The 24816-nt window shown below is 38.4% G+C and overlaps 1 protein-coding gene across 2 annotated transcripts in view; it reads left to right on the plus strand.

Moving 5' to 3' along the window:
• Window positions 1–24816, plus strand: part of LOC124158581 (activated Cdc42 kinase Ack) — a 107932-nt gene that overhangs the window by 67923 nt on the left and 15193 nt on the right. For both annotated transcript variants that reach the window (XM_046533742.1, XM_046533743.1), the window contains exons 7-8: window positions 21815–21953; window positions 23212–23375. In XM_046533742.1, the coding sequence (XP_046389698.1) occupies window positions 21815–21953; window positions 23212–23375 (303 nt within the window). The remainder of the gene's footprint in view (window positions 1–21814; window positions 21954–23211; window positions 23376–24816) is intronic.

A 24816-nucleotide genomic window follows, 5' to 3' on the forward strand; every position in this document is an offset into this window, starting at 1 on the left:
TCGCCGGGTTTCACTCCACCCTTCCTTCCATACCCTTCCCTCATGGCGCAAATGACCTCAGCTGTCGGTCGCCTCCTCCAAATACCATACCATAAGAACAGATTTAAAAGGTATGTCCTCAGACGGACTAAGGTTGGTTTGGGTAGGATTCCTTCGGCTCTTTGTCCTGATGAATAAAATCCTCGCAGCATTACTCAGGGAAGGGCGGCAATGTAAACTTCTTTAGATCGTATCCCTGTATGGACGTGCCGATGATGCCATCTACCCGCTGAGCGTGGGCTGATGTACACGCCTAGATTGTGGAGGCCTGGGAGAACAAAGCGGTTGATAAGATTGACGTTTCTTGACTCTCACAAATATGTTTACACGCCTTCGATTTTGGCTGTTTTGTCGCATCTGGTGAAAAGGGTAAAAAGTTCGCGTTAAGTGCGTTGAGACGTACCTAGATTATTTAAAACTCTAATTGTTAGGACGAAAGGCGTAGTATTTTGGAGTATTCACTCATTGGCACTGTTATCGTAAGTAGTCTCAAGGGCGGTGCTAAAATAAGATTAAGAATTATTTAAGGTGAAGGCAGAGTGAAGGCGTCCCTTACCTTCACGAATTTGAATACAATAATTTCCATGGGAAAAAGTGCAAGGAACGGTAATCGAACTATCGACCATTTTTATGACGTAGGGCTCCCTTGAAACGGCAAAAATTGGAGTTCTATATTGGGTTTTGCTCTGTGACTGTAATTTAATTGGAGGCAAAATAATTTTATTCTAATACTCTTATAGTTTAATGATCATTTTTCTATGTAGTCATCGTAAGAAAGAGTTCATGGCATAATGAGATTTAGTATATTCGGATGCTATTTCATCCGAGGGCTGTTAAGTTTATCGGGCGATTTTGGAAATGCTTCTTCCGGCCAAGGATTTAAGAGAGTATATCTTGGAAATAATGTCATCGAGCTGTTTAAGATAAAAGTTGGGAATATCATCTCATTAATTTGTTTGTAATGATTTCCCCATTGAGCAGTTTTCAATGTAATGATCTTCTAAAACATAAATTACAGACTTTGTTTACATAAAGGGATATTTAGAGATCATTTTATGTGTTTAGGATGGTTTTTCTCGGGTTGTATAAAATGTACAGTTTGCATTCTTGCCAAAAAAATTCGTAGGTAACCATAGAAGTGATTCTAGGTAATGCTGCCTTTAATTGAGTACTAATGTGGAAATAATGGTTTATTGGAGATCTGTTTGTAGGTCGTGCTGGCTCTTAAAAGTATACATACGAGTCTTCGTCACCCGCAGGCCGCAATTTCAAAGTTGCGTGCGTCGTACGACCGCGTTGGCTAGGCTACTCGAATCAAAAATACTTGCATTTTCGTACGATATTTTTAGTTAATTTTAGTTTTTATACTCAATTGATGAACATTTTCGATACTTAAGTTGATTTTTGTTGTTATAAAATAATTGATAATTACTAGTTGTACGGGACGAATGTATTAGCTTCATCGCAGGTTTCCCAACCCTTGCTCGATCAGTACAGCTATATTTTTATATTAATTAGCCCAATCACATATAGGCGTCTACATCGCAGGGGTTGACATCAGAAAACAACGGACGATATCAAATATCCATGCCGTGGACTGGCGGGGCTCGAACTCGCGACCATCGGTTTGAAAGGCTAGGACTCTACCCCGCCACCTACGTGGTCCTCAAAGAATGATGAGAGAACTGATTGTGCTGGAAGAACTATTCCGTCATTTCACTTTCCCTATTTTCATTCTTCTCCCGTCGGGCAAGCTCATCAGCAAATTATAGATATTTTCGATTTTTCCATGCATTCAATCTCCCTATAGGAGAATGAAATCGTTCCCTCACTTTATTCTGAGCGTTGTGGCACCCTGGGAGTTGTGGCCGCGTGTTTCTTCGCCCTCAGGTATTTGGTCGTGACTGTTGGTGCCCGAATGCTTCCTATGCTATCACTATGGCCACGCGCTTGGCCTTCGCAATCCACGATCCATTTCTCTCGCCCCGGTACGAGAGATCTGCGCCGTGAGATAAAATTCACACGCACTCCGTATCACCGCTGCGCTCGAAGCCTTTGATCTGGGAATCAAAACCTTCGTTTGCTCAGCACTCCAAGCAGTGCAATTTTTTTGGGTTTGGGCATTATATCCTTTTTCGTTCGTGTTTATTGGAGCTATTCCTTTGGTATAATGATTATAATTTTACATTACAATCACACTTTCACATTACCCTACAATCCGCCAAAATAGGTGCGCAGCGGAAGGTGTTTGGACACTAAAAAGAAATTGCAGGAAAAATACAGAAATAAATAATTGGTGCGCGATGTGAGATATAAGACTTTGAGAGTTCGACCGGGCATTTTTTTTTAAGTCCTTCATTTTTCGGAAGTAAAACGAATCCCTATGCCTATACGTTCGGAAATATGCCTATCTTATTTTATCGTTTTTGTCGTATCTGGAAATGTAGTTCGGCTCTATTATGATGTTCTCCCTGTCGCTCTGAAAGTTATCTGTTCTCTCTAATGAAGAAATCGAAGCCTAAATAAATAGAGTTCGTTAGCTCTATTCGTTTGTAAGAGAACCCTTGTTGACAAAGAGCTAAGGAGTTCGAATTTTTTATCATACCCACTATTAAGATGTACTTATAATTTTTAATCCAGCGTACATAATGCTAAGTAATATCCTACCTGTAATTTACCCACATTAAGTACGTTTTAGGTCTAGTCTTGGTTGAATGTCGGGCATTTTTGAATGGCTTATTCCCCAAAAAATATTGATAGTTTTTGATTCCTCTCTGTTTCTCCTCCTTGTTAACCTCCATATTGTTACCGACATTCTATGTCTACCGACGTCTGAGTTCTCGCCTGTCGAAGTTATAGAGGATCCTACTAAGGGCTCTTTTTTAAGTTGAGACAAGGTATATGAACTTATTAATTCTATGAATTCATTAAGTATCCTATAGAACTGCAGTAGGTACTTAGTGCGTGAACCCCAAAATAATTTGCGAGTTATAGTAGAAGGCGCATTAATTATTTATTAGTTTTTATTTTAAAGAAATAGAACCACGTACAGCAGTGTTGCCATTTTATAGTGGCTAAGTGACAATACATAAATTAGTCGACAAACAAGGAATATAATTAGCAGAAACTGGAATTAAATTTACGAAAAAATGACAAAGGGAATTTGGAGGAAAAAGCTGGTAACGGTGACAGATTAGATAGGGAAAGGCTTATTTCTGTGGAAGTGCAAAGGGGTCAATGTGTGTAGGAATTGAGTTCAACAGAGAAGCAATGCGGTAGAAAAACGAACGTTTAGTAAGTGAAAGTCTGGGAATGGGCATGTGGGTTAGGGATGAGGACGGGTGGGGGGGGGTTGGAACTTTAAAAGTTATTATTGATAATTATCAGTTTTCCAAGGTTATATCATTAGGTTTTCCGGGAAGCCTTGGTGCATACTCTTTCCGGTACAATGTTCCTCATACGATATCATCCTCTGTCTCGGAATAAACCTTTTCAAGTCCCTTTTCCTCTGAATTACCGCTTTCCTAGCCGTTCATAGACCTTGTTCCCTCCATTCTCATATCCCTCTCTCATTCTCCATTGCCATATTATGGAATGTTTATGGAATATTTTTGAAGGTTTTTAATCATCACCTTTGCACATACCTTTCATTTTACTCTTACATTCAATGACTTTATATGCCTCTTTCAATTGAACTCAAAGCGACTACACTGATTACATTATAAAAATGAATTTATTTGATTTAACTAAATGAAATGTTTCGAACGCAATGAAAAATATTCGAATTAAATTTTCTTGGTCTTTCTTGAAAAATGTCTCTCTTCTCCCTCTATATGAACTCCTTTTTATTTTTTCTTCCCCCATCATGATCTTTCAATTCCTGTACTAGCCAAAATTTTCCGTAAAAATTTCGCAAGCCATTTCTCCTGCATCATCTTCTGAGTTAAATTTTTGGTTGCATTCCCGATTCTCCTTGAGAAGGTTTTTAATATATCTTTTTACGCTGTTAATATAAGAAACCCATAATTAATCTTCTTTTTTCGTCACTAGCTTTCATAGCCACTAGACTGAAATTATATAAAAATACTATGGTATAATTAAATTAAATGGAATATTTCAAACGTAATGTAAAACTTTCGAATTTTATTTATTCTTTATTACTCCTAGAAAGAATAGCGTCAAATAGCTGTAATGAGTGGGTGTGGTTCAGTAAAATTTATTTATTGATCATTGCCCTATTCCCAATGAGTAATTCAGAAAGAGAATTACAGAGCCTTCACCTCGGGATCGTTTTTTAAAAGATTTTTTTCCTATTCAGGAGAGGCGTTTAATCACGAATTTCACGGTTATCGAAGAGACTTGAAGCCATAATCTTATCTATTCTAAGCGCACTTCCTGTGATGAAATCCAGGCGAAACTCTCTTGGTTCGTCATTCCCAGATCTTCCGGAAGTCTAATTTTTTTTATCGGCAATCCTTGGGAAAGTACGATCGTATTGAGATCCGGGCGAAAAATTTTTGTTTTACTGTTATTTTTACCCGCATTTACAATGCTTTGTCTCTGACCATATTATTTCATAAAACATTGTGCTCTGTATGCTGCTGTCGTTCACATTATTATGGCTGGTATTATTATTCTATTCGAGTCCCGAACCAAATTTACAATTTTAAGTATACCGGGACAAGCCACGGTGACACTGTGTCCGGTAGTGTCCAAAAATATCCAGTGGAGGGAGGAATGACGCCTCGGTAGCTTTACTGGCTAAGGCACTCGACCGGAAATTGGAGGATCCGGGTTTGAATCTCGGTCAAGGTGAATGATTTTTTTAATCTCTGTATACATCGCAAAATTTACTATAATGCTTATACACTAATAGGATATGCACGATTAACCGATGATGCAATTTTTCGTTGTACATAATCGTCATTTTTTTCGCTGATATGCATTTTTTTCCTCGATTACAGTGTTATTGAATAGATGTCTTCGTGAAGTATTGCGTCTTTTAATGTCCTCTCTGATTTTTCGTGCTCGCCTGCTAATATTTGGGCGGCACGTATTAATTGCCTTGTTGGAAGAAAACAAACCGATTAGAGGCCGCGAGTGTTTGCACTCTCGGCTTGTTTATCTCACGTTCAGTCGTCCGTCTCAATGAGAGGGAAAGTGCGTGAGTCACGGGGTGGTCCCGCGCCCGTGTTATTTTTCGGAATTCGAGCGAGATTTTTTTGCGAGCGGAAGACAGGAGAATTGTTCTATTCACGCAGAAGGAACCACTAATAAGGACCCTATTTAGTAGAGTGTCTCCGTTAAGTGGCCTCGAAATTTTCATTGGCTTCATGTCTCAACTTTAACGTTACTCAACTTTTGAAGGGCATCTTTTGAAAATATTTTTGCCTTGGCGACAAATTACGTCACAATTGTGACTCGTAATTTCCGCGGACTTACTTAATAGGACTTCAAAACAAGATGGGTTGGTACTGACGTTTAGCCGGCTTACCTTGGGAGATTAATTGGTGATCACTAAATCAACAATGAGTGGAAAAATTAGTACTTTTGGAACCAGAAGAGGAGGTTCAGAAACTTCTTTTTTCCTCTGAACGTGAAATAGTCATTTGTCGATTTGTTTAGCTATGGAAGTTTTTCTTCGCCCATTAGTTTATTTTTCCTGTAGTTGGTGCGTACCAACCTAAGATGCGCATAACTTTATGGGTAAATGTAGTTACGAACTGTGTTTAGCATTGGGAAGTATCTAGGATTTTCTTTTATTTATCGTCTGTTACCTTGATACTTCTTTGCATAATGCATTCTTGATTGAAGCCAATCCTATCCCAAGTGTGTTTATACCTTAAACAATGTGACTCTGTATGTATGTTGGGTAAAATTTCATCAATGGCTGAACACCCTTGAGTCGACGTGCAATGTGCTGCGTGGATGTGGATGTCTTTTAGATAATTTACCTTTGTATGATTTCACCTTGTGATTCGAATGAAGTAAAAGACCTAGCTTTGTGTCTATTGAGTGCTCTCTGTGATTTCCAGAGAACTCAACCTGCTAATCAGTATAGCGTTTTTCTCAGTCTACCTTTCATAGATAAGCACTCCTTGCTCCTCACCTCCTACTTAAAACCATGCCAAGTTCAAAATCCTATCGTACCTTGGCGTAACGATAAGCGTTTCATTTTAGCGTAGATGAGGACACGAATTTCCCATTTGATTCACCAGCAGAGCGCTATGAATCAGTGCGATTGTTCATAGGTATCGATTAGCAATTAATTTTATTGATGCAGCATGTTTCTTTATGGGAGCGAGGCTTGGACGTTAACATCAGCAGAGAAGTTAAAAGTGGAAGCATTCGAAATGTGGTGCTACCGAAGAATGATAAGGATAAAATGGACCGACCTAGTAAGTAATTAGGAAGTGCTAAGAAGGGTGGGAGGAAACAAAGTCTTCTAAAAACCTTGGAGAGAAGATGGGACAACTTAGTTGGCAACGTTATGAGATACGATGGCCTGATGGCAAAAATCGTAGAATGACAGGTGGAAGGGAAGGGCTAGGGACGGCCCCGAATGAACTACATGGGATAGGTTGTAAAGGATGTAAAAGAGAAGAAATATGCCACTATGAAAGGGCTAGTGGAAAGCAGAGCAGAATGGAGAGCTGCGTCAAACCAATCTTAGGATTGTTGACTTATGATGATGATGAATTGATTGATTATAAATTAGCAGGCCACACGGCGTTGCTCGGGAAAGATATTGCCCAGAGAAGTGGAAAACTTGTAACTTAGAATTCATGGTAGAATAGTAGGATTTTAGGCACGCTTTACAGCGAACATTAGAAAAAAAATTATTTCCGTATAACTCTTACGGGATCAGCTTTTTTCCCGCTCCACAACATTGATCACTATGTGTGTCCGTACGTGTGTAGACCAAAAACGTCTTGTGAACTCATACCCTGGCCAAAAGGGCACTGATTGGATTAATAGGTTATTTTTTTTATCGTTTGTTTTGTTTTCCGTTTGAGTGAGTGAAGAGGTGTGCCTACCCGGCAGGATGTCCAACCACAGAAGTTTTATGGCATGACGTATCGAACAGTATTGGAAGAAAAAGGACGCAAGGGACACTTCCCGATGTACGCGACCGATTGTAGCACTGCGTGGTTCGGGAGGACGCTGTGCACCTCCGTACTAACTTAGGTCGCAATCAGGGTGAGGAATTGAAACTCAACGGAAGTCAAAACCAGTAAAATTTCAATAGTCTCGTTCGTGGGAGTGGAAGGCAGAAACGAAATGGATTTAAACCCTGGGAGCTAAACTCTGGGTCGAAACAAAATCGGAGTCAAAACTAATTCGGGTCGAAAATGAACTAAAACTCTGGGACGAAACGAAACACAGATAATGTTTTGCAACGCAGGAACCATGTGCTTCACCTTCGAACAGTTTAGTTTCGACCCACACACCCAGTACGAAGTACGGTTGAATGATGTAGAGGTTCGGCCTGCTGGCATTAGATGCGTGGGGCACTCATATTTTTACCGCTAACAGGAGAACGGTGAATGCTAAATGGCCATGCGATTTTTAAGCTCGAATATTTATCCTCTCCTCACGTATGTTAAACGTAATGGGTCGAAACTTTTCCCTCTTATCCCCCTCCACTCAACTTCTGGGACCGAAACGTAAGTATGAGCAGCGGAGTTTAGATTAATTTAGTTTCGTTCCAGGGAGTAAATTTTCGTCCCGGGTCGAAACTAAACTCATTATTATTTTAATTTCGTGCGGGAATGAAACTAAACCTGGGTGTCGTATTTCGTTTCCCTCTAGGTCGAAACCATCAGCAATGCGTCGATGTCCTGGCATCTTTATGAGAATGTGAGTAAAAGTGATCGCACTAAACTCGCTACTTTATCTGAAAGTTCGCTGAATAAAGATCACTCCCGTACATTCACCATAAAACTCCTCGAGATGTTTAGGGCTAACTATAGTGCTGCCACCTACGCGAATAGTTTCTCTTAGGCGACAATAGCGACGACAGATGAAGCCTCAAGCGCCCAGTCCTTATTATTCTAAGTCCGTGGGGGAAACATTTTCGTTTCGTTTCACCTGCCAACCCTGGTCGCAATCCGTGCAGCCGTATGGAAACGCATAGCGGACAGACAAACAGATACCTAAATTATTTTGTAGAGATAGAAGATTGCGTATCATCCTAGCGTGAGTATGATGATGGATGAAGAACTGGAGAGAAATGAAGGAGGAACTGTTGAAAGGGGAATATCGGAAGGTCCGTGTGGTAGGGAGGCAAATGTATCGGCGAGGCCGTGCTGATTAGTCGCTGATGAATGCAGAGGTTTGTCAACAGGAAGTGCCTTGTCCTCGGCCGGTCAGTTGAAGTGCGAAAAGGGCCGGGAGAGTTGAGACGGTGGAAGGAAGCCGACTGTTATATTCGTTTAGGTCATCGCTACCCCTAATCAGGTCTCTCTCAAAGTTAGTCGCATCGTGAGCTATCTAATTTGAACACAATTTTTTTGTTCCGCACTCCAATCATCATCATTTCCACATCGTCAGATTTGCAAGTCCTAAGATACTGTAACCTTCACCCATGAACTTCTTCAAATGTTACTGACCTGCTCCCTTGGATACGCCTGACTTTATAACGCCTTCCTAGTGGCATAATCGACGGCCAAGTTTCTTTTCAGGATAGCTCCACATTTCCTATTGCAATGTTGAATGATCAATCATCTGCATTATTTGATCTACCTTTATCGTTGGCTCATCGTTTGACATGGCCATCGCGTACAGTTGGCTCATTCTAGGTGAAAATGCGATTAAAAACCTGAACGACATCACCCTTATCTAGTGCCTTAGAGCCATTTCATTTTTCTCGAGCGAAAGGTGATTTTCGGGTGATAATTTCAAGGCGATTGAGTAATTTAAAAAATTATAGATAAGCAAACAAGGCTAAATACAACTAGTCGGTAACAGCGATGCCTCCACTTAGAACGATGCTGACCAAACAGTACAGCACATCCCTGACTCATAATTTTTTGCGAAGTTCATTTGTTCATAATTATCACTAAAACCAAAAGAATAGAATGTCAATTGCTGTGCGCTGCGATAGGGATCGGCTGAAACCAAACCTGGACCTCGCAACATCGCCAACATCCATGCATTTTGGAAGGGAAGACGCTGAATATTCAATGTGTGGATTTTCCTTTCCGTTATATGTCGTCTATAGACTCAGTACTTGATGATCCAAATTACACTTCAATATGAGTCATTTGAGCAGAGAAAAATATCATTAGTTGCGTGCATTTCCCATGCATTTCAATGGAGCGAAATCCTTGCAGGTCCTTCCCACTATGGCCAGATGCGTAATGAATTGGCTTCACTCGGGAACGGGGTATCGTAATTTCATTTTGTTGATTTGCGGAGTAATGAAGTTGTGAACTCAGAACAGAAATTGCGATGTAATAAAAGAATTGGGGGGATGAGATGGAAAGTACATGAAAACCATTAGAAAAATCTTCTCCAATTTGTCCATTTTCTCATAATCTTAAATTATGAAAACGAGTAAGTCTCCGCCCAGTTTTCGTGAGTTCTTCATTAGAGTTCTGCTTCCGGTATTCGTTCAGGGAGAATGTTTCATTTAGGGAAGGAATAGCCCATTAAAGTGTTGAGAACAACAAACCAAGGGAGACCCATGCGCTATCCCCAGGAGAAGCGGTGAACAGCACGGGATATGAGTTTGTGACGTCATCAACTTATCTGCTAAAGGGTTATGAGCGTCGATGTTTCACCGGGAATAGGTCGGCAAGTGGGCCACGGATAGGAAAACGAAAACATACGGCTCTCTTTATTTTTCAACTCTATGACAATCGACGGCGAAAGAAAATTGATGAGCGATCCTATGGATAAATGTGAAGGTCGCGATACTATCGAAGTGTCCGGTCCACTGCGGCGCCCCGTTACGTATCCCCTTCGAGCTCCAAGGTAACGCCGCCGAAGTCGCTTAGTCGGTGGTGGTGGCGATGAAGTAGCGGCGCAGTCGTCGGTGTCATTGAGAGGTGATACCCGTCTCGGGTGCGACGCTTGAATGGCTTGCGCTGCTGCCGTCCGGTGTGGCTATGAGCGCGCGAAAGGGCGGATTAAGCCGAGGGGTGAGGGGAGGGGAAAAATCGCCTTTCGCAATGATTCTGCTCGCCTCTCTGGAATGCGGCATTCCCCTTTGAGGCGGCTGCCCCGCGCCAAGGATACGTCACCCCCGCCGAAGACGCCGAAGTTACCACAATCAATGTACCTTTCTGAATAGTACGTCTCTCCTGGTCGCTTTGATTCCTCTATTCTTCTCTTTCATTTCCTGGAACTCTTCTCGTTGCGTTAAAGGAAAAATGCTCGCCAATGACCTTGATCTCTCGCCGTCCGAAGTGGGAGACACTAACAGACACTAATGTGTCTGAGATATTCCTCGTGATTAACTTAGTGTTCAATGGTGATTATTCATGTCTTTAACATTAGAAGGGGGTGTATTTATTAAGTTTAACATGATGAGGAATAAACCTTATGCTTGTATAGGGAAATACTCATGTCAATTCTAAATTTAAGTTGTGGTGAAATGTATTAATTTATGCAAACCGTGCAAAAATAGACCTTTTTCTTACTTTCTCATTTACGGCCTTTAATTTTTTTATCTTAGGCTTCCATATTCTTGGATGCATGCCCTTTGATCTGTATTTATTTAGTAAATGTTGACTTTTGCAACATTTCAATGACACGTAATTCTTTATAAATATCACGATACGGCTTCAGATTTATCTGTTAGTATTGAAATACTGGTGAATTGCCAATTTGATCAAAATCAGTTGGCTTAAGAGCAATAGCCTTGTTAGATGTTTAGAATGACCCAGTATAATGTAGTTTCTGGAGAGCAGCTCTGGCGTCTTAACGGAGCTACCTTCCAATTCGGCTGTGAATGTAATCGTTTTAGCGTGGGTTTCTTTCTGCTTTTGTAAATTTAATTATATTTTAGTTATCTCTGAGACATTTGGACCTTGAAAATCCCCTTTTATGGATATGCTTATATTTGGAGGCTAAGATATGTGTTAAGTCGCTATTCTTCTAAACTTATCCTGCCAATCGATCCAACGTTTTTATTTTATTAGTACTTTGAAAATAAAAAATAATTTCACGGATCTGATTTTTTATCGTCGTATACTTTCCTCAGTAATTACTAATATTCCTTAATTTTTATAATGATTAAATGTATCCCTACGCAGTGTTGTAGTAATTGTGAAATTTTCCAGCTTTGCTTTCCGATAGTATTTCCTTTCGCGTTTGTGATTTCTTATTCGCGCCCATGAATTTCATATTTTAATCTGAACCGCTCTAAACGTACTCTGATTTGATTGAAGTCGGGAGTAATTAAGTTTTTAATTCCGTTTAGCGTACAGAACATTCTGATTGAATGATGTCAGTGGTAATGGAATTGAAGTTTTTTTACTGCTCTCATGGCTTTGCACTATTGCACCAAGGACGTCCCGGTATTTTACCTAACAATGAGAGTCTTCTGGGCTGATAACTTGAATTTGGATGGGAATATTTCTATCAAATGCTATTCCTCTCAACTTGTCGGGAGGTTTGAAATATTCGGGCGTTGAAATTTCTCTCGCGAATACAAAAAATGTTAGTGAACGAGTCCTCCTTTTTCGTCCGTACCCTTATAAAATGTTACACATTTCTGTCATCGGTAGCCAACGTTGAGGGTGTATGCTCTGCGTATAAGTAATATAAGTTATGTTGCATTTTCGATTATATTTAATCATATTTGTTAGTGACATTCTGCCGGCTAAGGTATTTCTAAGTTTAACGTCTTTATCCCCTCCATTTTGTAAAGATAACTTCTCTTTATCTCCTCACCCGGCTTCATTTCGTTGTTCTCTTTTTTGGCCCTTTCCTTATTTATTTTCCATTAGTTCAAAGTCGTCTTCTCTATTTTCGTAGTATAGTCGGAACAAAACGCCTTGCTCTGTCGAAGTTAATGCAATCGATGCATTTGGCCTTCGATGGCATTGAGTATTTGCTGGTAAATCCTAATGAACATTACTGGACATAACCTTTTTTTTCCACGCACCCAAATTATTCGAATCTTCTATGTTTTTATATTAGTAGTAGTATTATTGGGTAGTTGTCATCCTACTTTTTCCATTATTTGTACTGTTACCATTAATGGAGGCAGTTAAATTTTGATAGTGGAGACTCTTTTATGTAACTATGGACTATTAACTCTTGTATAGGTAAATACAATGATCTCATAATTAATTATTGGAGTGAATAACCTAGCGAAAGTGGAATGTCTCTCTCGTCTTGTAAGTAAATTCGATTCATTTACTAACGACGAATTCGCATTTTTTAATCGGAAATTTTCCTATTTTATAAATGAATTTGGGCAGTGTGAAGCAGCGTAATGTTTTTTTTTTACATTTCAAGGTACTTTAAGTGTACTTGCTTTACATATGTATTAATTTGTTTCAAAATATTGCCAAAATTTGACTCTGTTTTTCTCTTACAAACTCTTTCGATGTTTATCACGCAAATTTGGAGAATATTGTATCACATTTTGCGGAATTCTTGTTAATTTCACAAGTATAAAAATGACGCTGATTTCATCATGACTCGGAAGGTCGCTAGCGTAAGCCGGTTGCTCTTGAAGTCGTCGTGTGCGGACAGCCCGCGTTGTTTACGCGCGTAAGGTTCACTTACCAGAGTCGGTTGTGTCGTAATCGTATTGCACGACTTTTATACAAGCGTTACACAATTGGGAAAAGAACATGCATCCATCTGCTTTCAGCTTTAGCTCAGATTGCCTTTGAAATATTTTAAGGTGTAAGCCAATTCCCGCATTAAGTCTTTTTACTTCCTTTCTCAACTCATACAAAATGTTAAAATTGTCTGCACTCGTCTACTGGAGGGCCACTTTTCTAGGAAACCTAATATCTCAGGAGAGCCATGAAATGTCAGAAAAAAATGCAAAAAAATCTGAAGAAACCATATTTACTATTGAAATCAGAAGGCGATTTTAGCTCATCCGCATTACGCATCCCAGTATAACGTTCAGATAGTGCTTCATAATTTTATAAGATCATATTCATGTTGTCACTTCAGTTTATTTGATTTAAAATTAGTATTTTCCTTCCTTTTTAAAAAGTTGTATTATCTCTACATGTGAATATTTGTCTGAAATATGTAGTATCAATTGGTCTGGAAAACTTGTGTAGTGGTATGGAAATTCTGGAAATTTTGGGGAATCTCACTTTTTTTAAGGGGTTGCTACCCTTTGCCTTCACCCGGGAATCCCGTGTGACCGGGAAAAAATCCCATTAATTTCAATTTGTACCTGGAATTTCTTGCCGTCAACTCGCATTTTTTGTAATATTGCCACTTGTAATCCATTAGAGGAAATTCGATCTCCTAATTAAACTGTTGTCTTTGGAAATATAATACGTCATTATGGGGGCGGATCCAGGATTTCTTTCTGGGGAGGGCACAAGCAAGGCCGTATCCAGGATTTTGTTCTGGGGGGGGAGGGGGGACACAAGGATACCCCGTAATAGAGAACGAACGCAATGATAACGGGATCGTGTTAAAAATCTTGCATATTTTTTAAGGTTCTGAGGGGCCAGGCCCCCCCCCCCCCCCAGAGTAAAGTAAAGCAATATGAGATTATTCGTAACAATGATTTCGTTGACGGTTGAAAACTGTTCCAGCTCTATTACGGTGGAGCGTGAATTACCCTAGTCCCTTACACCTTACCCTTGCTCCCATTAGTACCCACCTATCGCTGGCCTACTTCGGACATTTTCATGATTTTAAAAATGATACACTTTTCCCACTCAAGTTTTCTTACGGCATAAAACCACTTCACTCATGTATCCATGTTAACAAGAATGTGTGGATTCAATTTAAGTTGAAATATTCCTGGAAAAAAACTGTGCAATTTGTGGAAAACCGATAACCAACTTGAATTTTATTTCGCAAAATTAGTAAATACCGTGATTTCATGATGATTGCAATCGAGGTTGAAATCATTTTATAAAATTCGTAAATCTATTCTACTCTGTACAAATTTATTATAGAGGGGACTTATTTTTGGAGTATATTTGACGAGAAGTTATTTTGTGAGGACATTGTCAGGATGCAATGGCTGAAATCCTACTTTTCTCTTCTTTTTTATTTAAATACGACATTATAGTATGAGAATACTTAATAGTAAATACTGAATAGTAAATACTTAATAACAAATACTTAATACTAAATAATCCGAGAACCATTGCGAAGTTTCATCATGTGTGGAGCGTTGATTTCACTTGGGTAAACGTTAATGCCATTAATTACCTTAAACCCTAGGGGATGGTCGCGACGTAGGTTGTTGTAATGACTATGAAAAAGTTTACCGCTTTTATTGAAGAAAAATATGGGAAGAAGTGTCTAGTAAGGGACGTACATGAATTATGATGTTCTAAGCCTAAATTAACCTGGAATTGAATTAATCGGAGTTTTATTCTTTATAAAACACTCGGCCCTGGATCAAGATATGGGAGGTTACATTTTACAGAATATACCTTCGTGAAAACTTTCTCCAAAAGTTTTTAGGCAATCAATCTCAGTCGCACCGCTTATGTAGCATCTATATCGCACAATGATTCATTTTTTTCGATTTATAATCACGGTAAATTCATACGTATGGCCAGCGTTGCTTGTCGTTAGTTTTTCTTTGGTGTTAGCTCAGGCCTTTTTTAGTGTACTCTCATATTTTTCTCATATTCGTCAGTTGTGTATTAGCCAAAATTCATCGGGAGAAATTGTGTCATCTTAGTACGGGTCAAATTTTGGTATGTAATTCAAATGTACCTCCCACAATATCTAGGAATTAGGTAAAATGGAATGAAAATGCATATTCGATTGATATCTTTTGTTCCAATAAATATAAGTTCCAATAATAAGGAGGATGTTTCACAGTAAGCTGTAATTTACACGATTCATTCAAGCATAGTAGGAGCAGAATACTCGCAGAAGATTATTTGTGTTAATTTTAAATAGCGGCAGGATTTTAAGACAATGTTGGTAGCATCTCATGGATTCTTTTTCAGTATTGGCGACTCAAATCACCACTAGCGGCGCTAGCGTCGGTGACGTAATTTTCCAAGATGGCGGACACACTGGTGATAAATTATGTTTCTAGATTAGATCGCAACGAGCTTTATATGGCTATTTTGCTCCATCTTCTGCTATATTTATCCTTAATATCTATCGATTTATTAAGTATCGTATTTGCACGTCACAGTACAGAGGATTTTCCGTATGTAGTGCTCTTTTTCATTCAATATATATCGTTTTTTGAACCGCTCTCCATTACATTGGTGCACATTTATCTATTCCGCTGGTTCATTATTAACTTCATTTTAGAGCTTTATCGTAATTTTCAACTTGTAAAGCGTCATGGGAAACACTAACAAGGCGATGGTCCCACCGAGGAAAACGACGATGAGGAGAAATTAAGCGTTTCTTAATGTTATTCGGTGGTCTTATCGAACCCTGAAATAGGAACTCCGTTCCCATACATTCCCTTCAGATTTCTTTTTTGAAACAGGTTTCTCCATAAAACTTCCTCTTATTATACCCATAGTTTAACTGTGCTATTAATGTCCTCACTTATTTTTACTACAATGGCTTTGTAATTATGAAACTGCATGCTAACTAAACATTACTTCATAAACATTTTATCATTGCTCTCTCTTACAAATCACTTGTGTTACGATTGGGCCCATGATTGAACTGTGATTTAAATGTCCTCACTTTTGTTGACTTAAATGGCTTTGTTTTTATGAACCTGCTTTCTATCTGAACCTTATTTCATAAACATTTTTCATTTCTCATCCTAAGAAATCACTAGAGTGACGACTAGGCCCATGATTGAACTTGATATTAATGTCCTCTCTGTTGTTGACTTCAATGGATTTGTATTTGTGAACCTGCATGCCAACTGAACCTTACTTCATAAACATTTTATCATTGCTCCTCCTAAGAAATCACTTGTTTGATGTTTATGCCCATGATTGAACTATGATTTTAATTCCCTCACAGTTGTTGACTTCAATGGCCTTGTATTTATGAACCTGCATGCCAACTTAACCTTACTTCATAAACATTTTATCATTGCTCCTCCTAAGAAATCTCTTGTTTGATGATTATGCCCATGATTGAACTATGATTTTAATTTCCTCACAGTTGTTGACTTCAATGGCCTTGTATTTATGAACCTGCATGACAACTGAACCATACTTCATAAACATTTTATCATTGCTCCTCCTAAGAAATCACTTGTTTGATGATTATGCCCATGATTGAACTATGATTTTAATTTCCTCACAGTTGTTGACTTCAATGGCCTTGTATTTATGAACCTGCATGCCAACTTAACCTTACTTCATAAACATTTTATCATTGCTCCTCCTAATAAATCACTTGTTTGATGATTATGCCCATGATTGAACTATGATTTTAATTTCCTCACAGTTTTTGACCTCAATGGCCTTGTATTTATGAACCTGCATGCCAACTGAACCATACTTCATAAACATTTTATCATTGTTCCTCCTAACAAATCACTTGTTTGATGATTTGGCCCATGATTGAACCGTGATTGTAATATCCTCACTGTTGTTGACTTCAATGGCTTTGTATTTATGAACCAGCTTGCTAACTGAACCTATTTTATATTGACTTCAAAGTCCTTTATGTTATCCACCTGCCACTTCTCTATGTAGTGTACCACAAATGTTTTTCTTTCCTCCCAAGTTTACATCCCTGATCTGAGTGGAAAACCCCTAACAAGTAATAGTCAACACTCATATAAACTTCATAACCTTGGCACTCTCTACCTACCTCTTTCTTGTATCGTGTTTTCAAAATGTCCAAAAAGTATAATAAAAAATTGAATTCACTTAAAATTTTCTTCAATTTTTCTTAAGGCCATCCTAACTTTCTGTGGTATTGCTGGTACCTTAGCTCATGGAATCTATTTTACCTAGTTACTTGTTCTTAGCTAATTTTGATGAATAATGGGGGAAAGAGTCAAGGACATTGACAGAAAGTAGTAAGTGGGCTGTGATGATGAAAAGTACATTGGAGTGGAGAGGTAAAGAAGTAGGTGTTAAGGTAAGTACTTGTAAACAAAGTGTTGCAGTATGGAGAAGAATTTAGTCCAAATTAGCAATTGCAACTGTATCGTAGATGAAAAGAAAAACTTTTTTGTATTCTGTTAATGTTAGAATAAGTTGTGTTCACACAGTTGATCCTGAGTCAATCTAGTTTATTGTCTACATGTTGCACCTTAACTTTATTTAATATATCCACTCCACCATCACTTTATAAGAGTCCAGTCACACCAAGTGATAGTCATCGAGGGGTATTTGTAAATTAAACTCAATAATGCTGGCCTTGTTGTGGTGGGGCAAAGGCCTCGCTTTGCAAGCTGAAGGTCATGGGTTCAAGAACTGCCTGAGATGGCTATCCTCTCCAGTGCATGGGTAGTTGTTATTGTACATAATTAATTTCTAAAATACTCAATGTCCAAATGGGTCCAAATAGGATTTTTAGGGGTGCCATTTAGTTTTATAATTAGGAATGTATTATCAGTACAGTTGGGGTTTGTTGCATTCTAATTTACCAATTTCAGTACATCATTTTAAAAGAGGGCTTTTCCTCTGTGAAGCAGTTGTAGGAATTAGGGATAAGGATTGCCCACCAATAATCAGAAAAATTCTGTGCTTCTCAGAACCCTCTCTAACAGTAAACTCTCTATAAATATTTTATTGCCATCCCCACTTGAAACTTGTATTCACCACCAATGATAGGAAGCATCAAGTCAAAATTGCTTAGTCAACATTTGAGAGTAAAATCGTTTAGGTTGAGTCTATTTTGAGTATTTTTTAAGGGAAAGGGGTCAGTGAGTAGGAAGTAAGAAATAATTTAGCGGGCTGGAATGGTTACTCACAAGTACAGGAACTGCATGATACCATTAGGTCGGGTCTGTTCTTAAGCATGCCAACTGGATGTTCATTTATTAATTACTGGAGAAAAACCAAAAAATCTCTAGGTGGAGAGGTAAAATAAGCTATAAGTGGAGGGAATGATGAAGGAGAAGGTGCAATTGGGAGAAATGATTGCATTGGCTTATTCAGTCACCATATCTACAGAACAACTATCAGAGCTATATGAGTACCTATTGATACTGAGAAGCTTCTTCTAGGCAATAGGAGCATATATAAGAAGCATAGTGAACTAAATGGTACATGACGTATGGTTACAATAAGATACATTATTATCATCAAAGGTGGTGGTTTATTATTTTGCTCACATAGTAGGGAGAGTAACAAATGGAAAATATTTCAACTAAGTACTTATATAAATGATTTCTACTTCAAATATAATATACTCTGAGGAGCTCCAAAGAATATAATATGAATGCCCTAAAGGAGAGTCAACTATAGTTGATAGTAATATACTATAGTAATATCACTTGGTTATTCTGTGGGAAGCTACTTCTGCAGAACTGGGATTAAAATGGAAGAAAGTTTGCATCAGTTAGAAATGGTGTTTTTTTTCAATCAATTAGCCGTAAAAATGTGATTCCCATGCACAATCTTTTTGATATTTCGATTGTTAAGTTTACTTATTTAAATGTTGTTGTCATCTGTAAGTATCATACTCCAGATGGAGATATTAACCTTAATGTAGATAATTTAATGATCCTGCTTGATTAAGTGCTGAAAACTATAAGGAATATTTGATTTTATGAGGTGAAGTTAACACTGAGTTTGCGACGGCTCACTGCACCATGTCTCCAATTAGGATATCAAAATACAATGAACGTGTTTTGGATCGCGATCCTCTCTCTTCACCTTAGCGCCAACAGGAACTATACCTACGCCTAGCTTTGAGGACACATTCTCCCTAAAGAATATTTCTTGAAGAAGAATTTCCACCAAAAAACGCGTCCATGACGCCGAGACAATCACCTTGCCGATCATTTTCCTCTTGAATGAAATATAGGATACATATGAAATGTACGGCGACAGTAAAATAAAGAAGGTGGAATGAAAGGAATTAAACTATAAATACTTGAGACTTATTAAGAGGTTATTGCAGTTAATTTCCGAGAAGAAATAATGGAAATGACTGCAAGCGAAGTTCGAAGACGTGAGAGGCTGAGCTGTGAGAACAGAAAATTCAGTTACCTACGTTGTAGTTAAGAGTTACATAGAATATACAGTTTTGGAGGTATCACAGAAATGCAAGATAAGCGAAAGATCTATTAAGAGGGATGATTGTCAGGAAAGAATCCAACAGGCATCAGGGATTACTATAAGGCACTACGCAGCCTATATTCGGCATATGAATTACACGTAAAGAGTCCACTCTCACCGCTATCATGAACATGCATGTTCATGACCGCTATCACCACCGCGCTGCTTACATTTTTCGCCGGTAGTTGGCGTCTTCCGGGCTGGAATCGCGAATACGGCGCGAAATCGGAGGGTAATGATTTGAGTCCCGACTCCAGGTCGATGAGAATAATTATTTGCGTAGAATTTTTCACTTAATATATGTTATACAGTTAATTCTGAAGGGTTTAATTTAGATGTAAAATCCGAAGATCCAAGCGTGATGGTGTGGAATTTGTTCAGTTTATTTAAATAAACCCTTGCAATTTCCCACGTTTATAAAATTTATTCCGACCTAGGTTTCGATGTTACTACATCCATTATATTCAAGGAAGATGATCTTCTTCGTCTTCACGTTGAAGATCATGTAGTAGCATCGAAACCTAGTTCGGAATAAATTTTACAATCGTGGAAAATTGCAAGCGTTTATTTCAATGTGTTTAATTTAAAGCCCTTCAAACTGCGGATGCTGCATGAAATCGAGCATGATCATGTCCGTGGAGGGATGCTGGTTAAAGTATAATTTTCCGGAAAACTGCCGCTTTAGCCCATTAATCCCCAGCGTTAACGCAATATTATTGAATCCTAATTCTCAGAACAAGTTTCTACTTCAGAATATTTTTTTCTTCGATTTACTGACTTTTTTAAGTATGCCTAGTTCTAACTCTGTCATTTTCATCCATATAATTGTATTTTTATGACTGATGGCGTTTGGCATAAAAATCTATTCGCACCTACGAGACACCCTACGAAAAATGGCATACCCCAGCATGTCCGTCAAGGCAGAATGGGGCATTGCCTCCAAAGGAACACTGATAAGTGATAACTCCCGGCGAAGATTTCGAGTGTACAAATTAAGATAAAAAATAAAAGATGTAACTTGAGTTTTAAAAATTACTTTTTTGTGTGTATTTACCGGAATTTTCCCAGCGTTGCGTAACGCAGCATTATGAAAATCATATAATATGATGAAAATATTTTTTTTTCAAAAATTCATCATAATTATGCCAAAATAAATCGGAAAATTCGAAACAGCCGAAGTTAAAAGCCCTGAATACAGTCTGGGGAGTAATGGGTTAGTGATCTCTGCGTTGAAAAAGTATCGCGTGATTCAGATTTAATTTGTGCCGAAGAAGTGGTGGTGTATGAGGGCGATTTTTTTTACGCGCGAAGGGGCTGCGAGTCGTCGCAACGGCAGCTCGGCGAAGTGACAGCGTGTTGACTAGCATCGAGCGACGACGTCTGGCAATTAGCGACTTTTGTTGCGAGCTGAAGAGTTCCCGTCACGTGCTGGAGGGTGCATGCGGATAATTGCTGCAATTCTGCGTCTCTCTCATTGTGGTCTTTTCACTCATGCCGCGCATTAACCTCACGCGGAAGTATAATCGCCGACGAGAACGTGGTCTACACTTTCTTTCATGCTGCTTTACCAGCCCGGAGTTAGGTCTATTCAATCAAGTTGCGCGGACTTCGATTTTATCTCCTGCAGTAATTGCATGTGTTAGATTATAAATCAACGTATTGACTTATTCCCTGAGAGTGAGGTGCAGAAGTTGGAAAAGAATTTGTCGAATGAACTGAGATTTACAAAAGCAAGTTTTATGGATAGAAAATGGCTGTCAAATGTCTGCTTCCAATCTGCAATTTGTCATTACTCTTTCTTGCTAAATTTTTGAGGCAGTACGCACAATCAAATTATACCAACGTGCCTCTGCCGCTAGCTTCTTGGGCCGGCACATGTTTATTAAATTTTTGATGCCATGAGTTGCAATGTAATTGCAATTATTTGGCTATATGGGTGATAATGTTAAAATCATGTTTTTTGGGATCAATTAATGTCTGTGGCTTTTATAATGTACTAATAGTAATTTGTGAAGACATTGCGGCAAAAAGATGTCAAAGCTGTCGGCTTTTGTGAATTCCATAATGTCAACGTTGGTGTTGCTAGAATTTACATCCCTGTCTGTTGAGCCAAAGTTTGTGGTTTTGATTCCCATCTGGGTAGTTATTCTCTCTCACAGGTCATTAATTTTTGTGAATTTCTTATTAAATCATTTGCAAAAAAGATCTGCCCTTTCCTAAAAATGGTAAAATAGGTGTAATTTGCTTTTATGTACTGCATGCTCAGTTCTTCTGCACATTAATTCATTAATAATTTATTTGTGGGTTCTTTTATTCAGTTTTTATAAATTTTTGAAAAAGGTGGCTCTCCTAATTAATTACATCCTTATCCATTTTTCTTGATTTGCGATCTGTATTTATGTATTTTCTTTTCTCATCATTTGCAGATTAAGATAGGTGATTTTGGTCTGATGAGAGCCCTCCCACAGCAGGAAGACTGCTACGTGATGACGGAGCACAAGAAGGTTCCCTTCCCATGGTGTGCGCCCGAGAGTCTTAAGAGCCGACAGTTTAGTCATGCCTCAGGTAAGATGATCAAGGGTTTTTAAGAGGGGGAATGTGGTAGCCAATTGGGTAAAGTGCTTGACTGCTGACCCAAAGGTCCTGGGTTCAAATCCTGTTTGAAGCTATGGGAGACCCCATTCAAAAATCCTCGAAGTGCAATAGTGGAATACATAGTAACTGGCACCCTTACCCTAAATGAGCAGTATTCACATGCCTGGGTCTTAGTCCAGGGCAAACCGTCTCCTCACTCATCCAATCCAGCCTATGGGTGAGTCACTGATTGATGTTATTAAGCATTTAGTAACAAGTTTGGCAGCTGTGAATAGACATTCAAGTATGGGGTAGAAAGAAATTTGGTGTGGAAGGTGGCATAACGTGCACATAAGGTATAGTGGCAGTGGTGTATGTAGGTGGGTACAAAGGAGTATTAATATTGATACGTAGTTGATACCACTGAAGAAATATTTGGTGCTCCCGGCAAATTGACTGCATGAAGAGTTGTCAGGATCGCCACTGGGTCAGGAACTGCTTTACTGCTGATGCTTTAATGTCTGACTCGGCCATTGTCCTCAGAGCTACGAGGCTCATAGACATATGAGACTCATAGCCCTTGATACCACTGTTTGTATGAGGTTGGCTAAATGAAAATTTCAAAAATAACTTAATTTTTCTGAATTTTCTCCAGTCTGTTGTACCCTGTGCTAATTCAAGGTGCATATCTGGTATATTTTACTTCAATCACTTCATTAGCCCTTTTGGGTGATTCCTTGTGTATCTCAATTGTGGTTGTTAACCTTAATAAATATTAGTTCACTTTAGCATGAAAAAGACAAAAGTCTTTCTCAGTCTGAAATCATTCATATTCTAGAGTGAAAGAACCAGTAAAATGGTATCAAGTTTGTTCTGGGCACATATCTCAGGTTGTTTCTAAGCTATGCTCCGGGTCCATACATAATTATGGGTATGGCTTTTTATGAAAAATGAGCTTTGTGATGATGTAATCTACACAGATAATTGATATTCCTAGAAAATTTTAAACACACATGTTGAACTCATTTGCATGAGTTAATCTAAGGAGCCATGCGAATACTTCTTTGGAAGAATTTATATTTTTACATATTTTTCTCTCCTTCACTTCCTCTTCCATGTTTACAGCCTCTGGTGTTTCGGTTAATCTTGGTAAACTTGCTTTTGCACTGGTCTCCGAATCTCACATTCTCAGACTGGCTTCAAATAACATTATCCACATGTTAATATCATGTCGCTTATGTTTTTGCAGATGTGTGGATGTTTGGGGTGACTCTGTGGGAGATGTTGACGTTTGGGGAGGAGCCGTGGGTGGGCCTCACTGGCACAAACATCTTGCGCAAAATTGACCGTGAGGGGGAGAGGCTTGCTGCACCAGAAGCCTGCCCTGTGCACACTTATCAACTGATGCTCCAGGTGAGAATTGCATGATCTTGAACCCCTTGCAGCATGAGTATTCTCCTTAGCTCAGGTTGATATTCAGGGATATCAATTTTAATGGTTATGTTGGTCCCTTAAAAAATTGTGTGATCTCAGTTCTCTCACTGGTGATATTGATGTCAAGATTGCTTGGAAATATGTAGACAGTGTTCACTTCTCCAGCTATGGACTACATACATACTACAATTTAAAATACTTTGGGTGTTTGATTTGATAAATTCCCAAGGAAAAGTGGAAGGACTGTTTTTATGTAATAGTTTTCAATAATGCATATGGTTTTCATTAATATGGATAAAATGTCAGTTTTCAAGTTTGTAGCAAGTTCTTTGATTCAAGAAATCAAGATCTTATGTCATATCCCTTATTAAGAAGCTTTATTTTGAACTTTGTATCATGAATGCATACGCCATACACAATTGGTGGTTTGGTATCATTAAGAATATTATCATATCTTCCATATTACTTAAAGTATACCTTGTCACATTATTTTTTTCTTTTTGGTGGTGTCAACACATTTATACACACATACTTTAACTCATTACTTACTTTTACACTTATTTTCTGTTTATTAATTTTTTTACCAATTTTAGTGAAACATATTACTCAATAAATGCCTTAAAGCAATTGATTCAATTTAATTGCTCTTACTGATATTTTTTCATTATTGTATTGACAACAAAAAATGTGAAATATTGCATCAAAAATGAGTTATACTGTACAGTAAAACCTCTTTACCTCGTAATGGAGGTGACCAAAATTTGGGCAATTTGATGTATGGAGGTTCACTATAGAGAGGTTTTAGTGATAGGCACCATTTTTTCATATCCTTCAGTAATGAAAGGTACTGCTGTCCTTTAAACTATAGTATTTATGTGTTTATACAAACATGCATGCTTCAGTGAACATATATTTATTATTTAATGATAACAGAAAGCGAACGCTATCGCATGATTTTTACCATGATTCGAGAGAAAACAATGTGAGCTCTCTTAATTCAACTGTCACTTAAAATTATTTGGATAGTTGGATACCTTTTTTCTTATTTACTGTTAGATATGCTCTCATATGGAACATGGACAAAATGGCCATAGCTAATGGTTAATGTGAAAATTATATCATATTAAAGGTGAATAAGAAAAAAAAATAAGCGTGAAACATTTATCACTGAAAATGTCATTCCATGTATGTGATCGCGGCTGCATTAATGGCCTCTTGTTGTCTCGGTACGATTTGCGGAGGTAGTTTGGCCATCTCGGGGGTGTGTCCTTGGTATGATAAGTGGAGGTTTTACGAGATAAAGCAGTTCACTATGTAGAGGATTGCCTATAAATTTACATGTAAATCAGACGGGACCGTAAGGGTGGTATGAAGTATGGAGGTTTTCGATGTAAAGAGGTTCACTACATAGAGGTTTTAC

This window comes from Ischnura elegans, chromosome 5, assembly GCF_921293095.1.
Source record: "Ischnura elegans chromosome 5, ioIscEleg1.1, whole genome shotgun sequence".
In the NCBI taxonomy this organism is placed as follows: Eukaryota; Metazoa; Arthropoda; class Insecta; order Odonata; family Coenagrionidae; genus Ischnura; species Ischnura elegans.